Source organism: Myotis lucifugus, unplaced genomic scaffold (assembly GCF_000147115.1).
Source record: "Myotis lucifugus unplaced genomic scaffold, Myoluc2.0 scaffold_617, whole genome shotgun sequence".
NCBI classification, from domain to species: domain Eukaryota; kingdom Metazoa; phylum Chordata; class Mammalia; order Chiroptera; family Vespertilionidae; genus Myotis; species Myotis lucifugus.
In genome coordinates, this window is record NW_005871665.1 from 396,223 (window position 1) to 404,504 (window position 8,282).

At 60.2% G+C, this 8,282-nt stretch overlaps 1 protein-coding gene across 3 annotated transcripts in view; it reads right to left on the minus strand.

Moving 5' to 3' along the window:
- Nucleotides 1–8,247, minus strand: part of CCDC157 (coiled-coil domain containing 157) — an 11,131-nt gene extending 2,884 nt beyond the window's left edge. For 2 of the 3 annotated variants that reach the window (XM_023746022.1, XM_014447144.2), the window contains exons 1-6: nucleotides 8,102–8,247; nucleotides 4,974–5,232; nucleotides 3,613–3,784; nucleotides 2,239–2,884; nucleotides 1,433–1,510; nucleotides 898–1,088 (exon numbers count right to left, since the gene is read on the minus strand). In XM_023746022.1, the coding sequence (XP_023601790.1) occupies nucleotides 898–1,088; nucleotides 1,433–1,510; nucleotides 2,239–2,884; nucleotides 3,613–3,784; nucleotides 4,974–5,232; nucleotides 8,102–8,147 (1,392 nt within the window). In that variant the 5' untranslated portion in view covers nucleotides 8,148–8,247. The remainder of the gene's footprint in view (nucleotides 1–897; nucleotides 1,089–1,432; nucleotides 1,511–2,238; nucleotides 2,885–3,612; nucleotides 3,785–4,973; nucleotides 5,233–8,101) is intronic. The other variant, XM_014447145.2, reaches the window with a different exon arrangement.
- Between the last annotated feature and the right edge of the window lie 35 nt (nucleotides 8,248–8,282).

Here is an 8,282-nt window from a genome sequence, read left to right on the forward strand (position 1 = left end):
ACGATTCCTGCCCGGTCAGAGCCAGACCCCCCGTTTGCAGACCCTGCCCCCCACCCCGGAAAGCAGTTGGCTGACTCTCGGCCTCCCCCCAGGAATTTTAGGAAATGTTTTCTTCTTTCCCTTAGATCTTCAGCCCATGTCACTTGGAACCCACATTTCCTGACACTTGCTGAGTGCAAAGCAAAAAGAACCAGCCCCAGTCCCTTCTGAGTCCTGGGTCGAGCTCTGGCTAACTGTGTGGCCTTGGTCAATTTCCTTCATCTCACCGAGTCTCAGTTTCTTCCCCCAGAAAAGGGGGGTGATGAGCACCTGCCACCCCCTGTCGTGGGAGGAGGAAGGACGAGGGGGCTGCAGAGGCTGGGCCCAGCGCCTGGCTCACAGAAGCCACCTGATGCGTGGTGACCATGACTGTTCTTGCAGGGCACTGAGAAAAGCACCCCAGTGGGGACTCCTGCAAGACCCCATTGCCCAGGGCACAGCTGTATCCTGTGCTCCGGTTCATCCTCTGTCCTCCCTATCCTTCCTGTTGCAGATGAACTAACCACCAGCAATTGGAGTACAGGGCAAAGGCCACCTCCTCCCAGAAGCCATCCTGGGTTACCACAGATGTGACTATCCATCCCTGGATCCCTGCAGCACGTTTCCTGCCCCTCTTAGCCACCTGGCAGGAGAGCTGTGTGGCACAACTGCTTGGCTCATTTGGCCATATCTGCCCTGGGTCACCTTTCCCCCAGTGCTCGGCTCAGATCCTCCATAGAGGTGAGTCAACCCAAAACCTGGCTATGTGTTGGGGAGCAGGAACCTTACACAGATAACGCCCCACCTCCACCAGTGGAGCCCTCTCCCTGAGGCCTACATCGCAGGCACCCAGGGCGCTGGCGAAGCCCCCGGCCTCACCTCCTGGTGGCGGACCATGCTGTCGACGCGGGCCTTCTCCTTGTCCAGCTCTGTGCTGGCCCAGCGAATCTGCTGGCTCGCCCCGTCCAGCCTCCCGGCCAGCAGCTGCACCTGCTCCTCCAGCTGCTGCACCTGCCTCTCGGCCTCCAGCCTGCGCTCGGCCTCCTCCTGCAGCTGCTGGGCCTTGGCCTCTGCAGGATGGAGCGGGCGCAGGAAAGGACAGGGCAGGCGAGTCCTGGGTGCGAGTCCTGGCCCTGCCTCGGAGCCAGGATAGGACTGGGGGTGAATGTGTCACAGCACGTCCTTGGGTCTGTGTCATTGGCCACAACATGGTGCTTGAACCCCACCTGAGGTGGGTTCTGAAAACAGAAGTGGCCCCCCAGTCCGGGTCACTACCCAGCAGTGTGGTCGCTCAGGCCCGCCTGCCTCTGCTGCTCCCTTCACCTTGGCCCCAGGAGCCCAGGGGACAGAGATGGAGGGCGCTCGTGCTGCACCACCGAGCACGGGGCACGGGGCACACGTCAGGGCTCCTCACCCACGGCCTGTGTGGACTCCTGCTGCTCCTTCAGCTCCCCCTCCAGGGCAGCCACCTTCCTCTTGAGCTCACTTGTTTCTGTGCAGCCAAGAGAGAGTCCCCTCAGAGGTCCCCTCAGATGCTGGCTGGTGGCCGGCATGCCCGGTGCCCCCTAGAGAGTGGTGGCAGCCATCGCCCTGCGGAGGCGCCTCCTGGGCTGGAGGGTGAGCTCCGGGAGGTCGGGAAGCCTGGTCCCCGTCCGCCCTGCCTCCCGCTGGCTGGCTGCCCCGTCTCTACCTCCCTGGGCCTGTGTCCTCCATGGAGGCAACGCGGGGCTCAGAGAGACCAGGGACTCGCCCACCTCCCTCCGGCCTCCCGTTAGCGGGCACTGGCTGACTTCCAGCGGCCGCGTCTCTGCCTAATGGCTTTTGCCAAAGCCAGAGGCCACCCTGCTGGCTAGAGGTGCCAGGGGGCAAACTCCCCAGGAGTCACCTTCGGGGACCAGCAGGAGCTGGTGAATGCCCCGCTCCCTCGCCCCTCGGAGGGGACAGCTCTGGGATATGTGCTCTGCCCTGGCTCCAGTGTCCCAGTGGGCTTGTGCTCCAGCTGCCTGGGTGGAACTGGCCTGATGACTGTACCTTTTTGGCTGCCTTCCTGCCCTGCTTAGGGCTCACTCCCCAGCCAGGGTTCCTTCCACCCCCACTACTTGTCCAGCAGCCCTGATGCAGGGTCTGCTACGGGAAGAGCCCACGCTAAGGCTGCAGCAGAGCCGCAGGGAGGGCTCCCCGGAGGAAGTGGCACGAGGGCCCGGCCTCTGGGGCACAGACCTGCGAGCAGTTGCTGCTTGTCCTGCTCCCACTGAGCCAGCTGCTGCTGGGCCTCGTTCGCCTGCCACCGCCGCTGCCTCTGCTCCTGCTGCAGCGCCTGCTCCAGCTGGCCCACCTGCTCCCGCAGCCCGCCCTTCTGCTCCTCGGCCTCCTCCAGCTGGGCCCGGAGGGGCCCCACCAGCTGCGTGAGGGCGCCCACATGCTTGCTGAGCCGGGCCAGGTCTCTGCTCTGTTCTGCCGCCCAGTGGCCCACAGTGGCAGCCGGCAGTGGCTTGAGCCCCATGGTGTCCTGCACCAGCTGCTGAAAGTGGCCTAAGGACGAGGGCAGGTTCTGGCTCTGACACAGGCCGATGAGCGCCCTGCCCACCTCCCGCAGGCTGCCCTGCACGCTGGCGCACGCGTCGCAGGGCACCAGGGCGGTCTCCACCGTCTGCGAGGGGACGCTCCGGGTGCTCTCCGTGGTCCTGGCGGGAGAGTGCAGGGAGACGCGCACGGAGAGGCTGCCGGGTTCTTTGCAGGTCTGGGGCAGGCCTGGAATTGGGGAGGGGGGCTTGATGAACTTGGCGGTCACAAACTCGGGGCTCCTGGCGGGCTCGCCCTTGGCTGTGGGCTTGCAGATGGGGGTCTCCCCTTGGGCTGCCCTTTTCTGTGTTCAGGAAAAGAAAGGGAAAGCAGGTGAGTGGGGGGGACAGGCCTGGGAGGAGACCGCTTCCCTGGGGGTTTCTGTGATAGCGTCGCCTGAGGCTCAAACCCTCAGATGTTGCTGAACACCCACGTGAACGAAAGAACCTTTTTCTGTCTTCCCGCTGCCGCGAGTCACTAAGCCCAGGCAGCCTCCTTGCTGCTCCCCCACCCCCGGCTCATGACACTGGGAGAGGGACAGTGACAGGCACAGGGCCGGGTGCTGGGCTCTCTCCTAGTGGACATGACTGCTCTCGTGCCCCTGCGGCCCCTCGGTTTCGTTCCTCTCCCATCGGGGCGACAGTGGTCCTTCCCACTGGGTGGTTGTGAGGATGACGGGCTAACCCGTCACAAACGGTGCTCATACGAACACTGTCACCCAACAATGCCCTGAGAGGTGGGGACTGCCGTTGCTCCCATTGTACAGGTGAACACACTGAGGTTCAGAGGAGGCAGCGTTTTTCCAAAGTCCCGCAGGGTCAAGAGCAGAGCCCGGTAGCCCAGACGTGTCCCCGAGGCCTGTGCTGTAACACAAGGTCTTGACTGGGCGGCTCTGGAGTTGACACCCTCCCTCAGCAGGGTGGAGCCAGGAGCGGGCACGGGGCACGTGCGGTGTGCCAGGCCAGGAAGCCGGGGCAGGTGGGCTGGTGTGAGGGTGACCACGGTTGGGGAATGGGGGGGTAGCTGACCCACCTGGGGGAGCATCTGCTGGTAGAGCATGCCCAGCTTCAGCAGGCTGTTCCAGAAGCGCCGTACCGTGAGCCCCACGGACATGCAGGGCCCCACAGCCCTGGCAGGGGGCACTGTCTGCTCCGAACTGAGGGTCTCCAAGTAGCTGGCACAGCTCTGAAGCAGCAGCAGGAGCCTGTGGGCAGGGACAGCAGGGTCAGCGGGGGCAGCGCCCAGTGCCAGGGCGCCCTCCTGCCATCCAGTCGGCAGCCTCTGGCTCTGGGGAACCGGCCCAGGCATCAGGGCCTGGCGCGTCTCAGAACATGCTCTGCCAGGGAGCCAGGGAGGCTCTGGCTAACTCAGCAGGAGGTGGGCAGAGGGAGGAGGAACGGGGTGGGAAGACATGTCTGTCCGCAGCAGCGTCACAGCGGGGGACGCGTACACGGGAGCTGGATGGACGAGGGGAGCTGAGCAGACCAGCGAGGAGTGGGCAGAGCAGTCCTGAAAGAGGGCACAGTGTGTGCACAGCTGCAGCGGGAGGAAGGGGTGCTCTGTGCTTACACATTCAGCCCCTCACGGGCTCCAGATGGCGCTCGGACACCAAGGGCTCCCCCAGGCCTCTGGGTAGTACCCTGGCTTCTTGGTCCCAGGCCGGCCATCCCCCAGCTGCTGGGGTCCCTGCTTGACGGGCCCCCATGACTTCATTAGCGTGCAAGGTTTCAGAGCAGGGGGAACAGGAAGGGAAAGCTAAGGACCACGTTAATGTTAATACAGTGGGGCCTTGACTTACGAGTGTCCCGACTAATGAGTTTTTTGAGATACCAGCTGTCTCTCAGCCGATTTTTTGCTTTGAGTTGACAGAGTAATTTGAGTTAACGAGCTCGGTCTCTGAACAAATTAAACTCGTAAGTCAAGGCCCCACTGTAATAGCATCGAAGTGGCGGGTGTGTTTGTGTGTGGAGGAATCCACTGGCCTCTTCCCAGCAGGGCCAGGGTTTGGAAAAACACACCCATGTCTGGCCCCAAGACACAGCCCACAAGTGGGAACAGCACAGCCCACAGATGCTGGATAGAAACTCTGAACGGCAGCTGTGGTGTCCCCAACGCACAGAAACCCCGAGGAGGCAGCTGGAAGCAGCCAGAGAGGCCGTGGTCAGAGCCGGGAGCCACAGAGCCCAGCAGGGCAGCCAGCAACTCCCCGAGGGCAGGCAGGAGAGGACAGCACAGCCCCCGGCACAGGTGGGACCACGTGAGGGCCCTGAGCTGACCTGGCCCCCAACGGTACTCAGAGGTGATGGTTGCTACCGGGGGGTTCCCATGGCTGCTACTGGCTTAAGGGGCAGGTATCAGCACCCCAAGAACACCAGGTTGGTCAGGGCCCTCACCTGTCAATGACCAGCTCCAAGAGCACGGCGTGAGACAGCTGTGTGAACTCCGGGTCCCCCGGCACGTGGTCATAGTGCTCTAGCAGGGCCACCATGTCCAGGTCACAGGCCACATGGTCCGGAAACTTCCAGGAGGGGAAGCGCACGGGTCCAGCTCGGGAAAAGACGTCTACGATGGTGCCCTGCAGGTCGGTGAGGTCCTTGCGCAGGCTGTCCATGCAGGCCTGGCTGCCCAGCAGGTGAGCCATCCTCAGGGCTCCTGGGATGGGCAGAGAGGAGCCCCATTAGCCAGAGCCATGTGGCTGCTGCTAGAGGAACCTTCCTCAGGCCCCTGTCTGCCCAGAGGCTCCAGGCCCAGACCCTCGGAGGCCTTTACAGGTGTCTATAAGTAAAGCGCTTGGTTCAGATAAGACACCAGTAAAAGTTCCCCATCAATAGTAGTTATGACTATTGTGATTACATTGTTAGCGCAACAACAGCAAAGGCCATCCTTGTCTGGGGCAGCTGTCTGCCTGCTACATCTCCCCTCTGTCCCTGCGGCCCACACAGAACGCTGCTTGTCCATCTTCAGAGTCTGTGGACCTGTGATCTGGGTGAACTGTGTTCATGGCCTGCGATTCAGAAGGTGGGCAAGCGACACTGTTCTCGCCCCTCCCGTGGCTCCTCCCATGCCCCCGGCAGGTGCTGTCAGAGCCAGCGCTCTGTTCAGAGCTGGGCAGCCCCATGGATGCTGAGCCCTGGCCCTTCCCCACCCTGTAAGGGGGGGGGGGGGCTTGTCTTTGTGGATTTCTCAGCAGCAGAAAGTCCGGACACTAGCTGGGAAACCTGTCTTCCTCCGACCTACCAGGTGCACCGGTTACTAATGCGGATTTTTTTCAATAGATGGAGTTACACATATGTTGATTTATATGCGATTTGATCTGTATGTGATTTTGTTGTATTGACAACAAGCTTCAAAACTTGATATGTCAAATTTTCTTAAGGTGTTAACATCATAGATATTTTTACTCTTAAAAATGTCGAATTTCGTGACAAAAAAAGAGCATTGCCAGGCTGCGTCTGGAGCAACTCTGTGCAGAGGAAATAGGATGCAAGTCACAGATGAAATTTTCCATTTCTTACCAGCCGCACGAAAAAGAGTAAAGTGAGACAGGTGAATCAAATTTAACAATATATGTAACCCAGTATGCTCAAAATAGTATCACTCAAGCATGAAATATAAAATTAAGGTTTTTTTTGGTGTTGTTGTGGGTTTTTTTTTGCATCAAGTCTCAAAATCCAATATCCATTTGACACTTAAAAGTACATATCCAATTGGACCAACCACTGTTTTCAAGTGCACCCCCACAGGGGCTGGCGACTACCGTCTTGGACAGGGTAGGTGTGGAGGGCCAGATCCTGTGTGTTTATTCAGCACGCGATGACTGAGTGCCTACTATGTGCTGGGCACGGGGTACAGGGAACCCCGTCTGAGAGGAACCACAATCTATGTCAAGAGGGTCTCTGCCGGGGGGCAAGTCCTGGGTGTGTCAGCTGTGTCAGTCCCCCCCACAGGGCAAAGAGTATCCACCCCCCAACACTCACGTCCGCACACAAACACACACAGGCCCACGGGCCTCACACGTATGTTGCTTCGGTGATTGCCTCTCGTGAGATATTGCCGCTCATGGGATTTTATGTCCCCAAAGAACGAGGCAGGAACCAACAGAAAAAAAACAGACACACATCCTGGTTTTCCTTCCCGAAAAGGGAGGACATAAAGCGAGCCAGCGACGCCACGCTGGGAGGAGGCCCTGGAATTCCGGAGCTTGCCCAGATACCAACTCTTGTTAGATGCCGATTCTGATAAGCAGCACAAATGTCAAAGAACAAGGAAAAACAGCTCCGTGTACCCGTGTCGATCACTAGCAACAAGGGAGACGTGCAGGTATGAGCGTGGTTTGAAAACCCCGGTAGGTATGTGTCGGGGGAAGGAGCATTCGACACAGGCTTTCCAATTTCTGAGTCAACGCTGCCCGGAGGCAGGAGGGTCAGCTCCCAGGTAGACGTCTGACCCCCAGACACCAGAGGGAACCTTCCCTCCACTCCCATTCCACATTCAGGCCCCTTCCCCCTCTGAGTCCTAGGACTCAGGTAAAGATCACGCCTGCCTCCCATGCCCTTTCGAAACTCTCAAACCCCGTCTCTGGCGGTTGCTAATTGCCTGGATCCCTGGGTGCTGAACACCCCATCATACACACACTGCATTCACAGTGAAGACGTGGAGTGACCATCAAGGAATAAGAGGACCGAGAGTGGCCTGGGTTGGGGTGCCCACTCCACCCCATAAGTTGCTATAAGAAGTAAGTGACATGATGCTGGTGATGTTTGGCTCATGGTCATGTTCAAGAAATCCCAGCTATGGTCATTATTCTACATGAATGACACCGACATGAACTAGTTATGGCGGGTGTGTAAGGGAAGACTCGGGAAGGCACCCCTTCCTATCACGGCCCCATTTCACAGATGAGGAAGCCAAAGTCCAGGCAAGCGCTCAGAGCCTGTCCGCATTCGGGGGTTGGGCAGGAGAGGGGACAGACGGGGAGGGGAGGATCGCAGGGATTCCTCGGGGACCTGGGAAGCAAGAGAGTGGCCTGCAGGGAGGCACCTGTGGGAGTGAGGGGTGGAGCCCAAAACAGCAGCCCCCTGGTGAGGGGCGGGGACAAAGGGGACATCTGTAATACTTTCAACAATAAAGACAAATGAAAAATAAAATAAAAGCAGCAGCCCCTACTTGAGATGGCCCGTGGGGCTTGCAGGCGGGACGATGGGAGGCAGGGGGTGGAACCTACACAAGGCAGGCCCGCGGGGAAAGGGTCCAGCGGTCCTTAGAGCCTGGGACTCGGGAAGGGGGTGTGGAGGAGACGGGTCTGAAGCGAAAGAGGGGGCTGAGGGGGTAAGATGGGGGGCTTTGAGGAGAAAGGACCGAGGGGAGGGGCTCTTCAAAGTGAGAGGCCGATGGGAGGGAGCTGGGGACTAGGAAGGCGGGGTTGGAGGGAGCGAGGGACCGGCTTGGAGTAGAGGAGAGCGGGGCGAGGGCCGTGGGGTGCGTGCGGGGGGCGTCCGGCGGGTGATGTAGAACTTCTTACCGGTCTCTGGTGTCGCAGCCTCGGCCCCTGCGTCGGATCGGCTCATGGAACTGCCCCCGGCGCGCCCGCAGCTTCGGGGAATCCCAGCCAACTCAACCCAGGAGCCCCGACCGCTGCCATGGCAACGGCGTCGGGCACGCGCCACTCCGGGGGGGGGACCGGAAATGACGTCAGCGTAAAG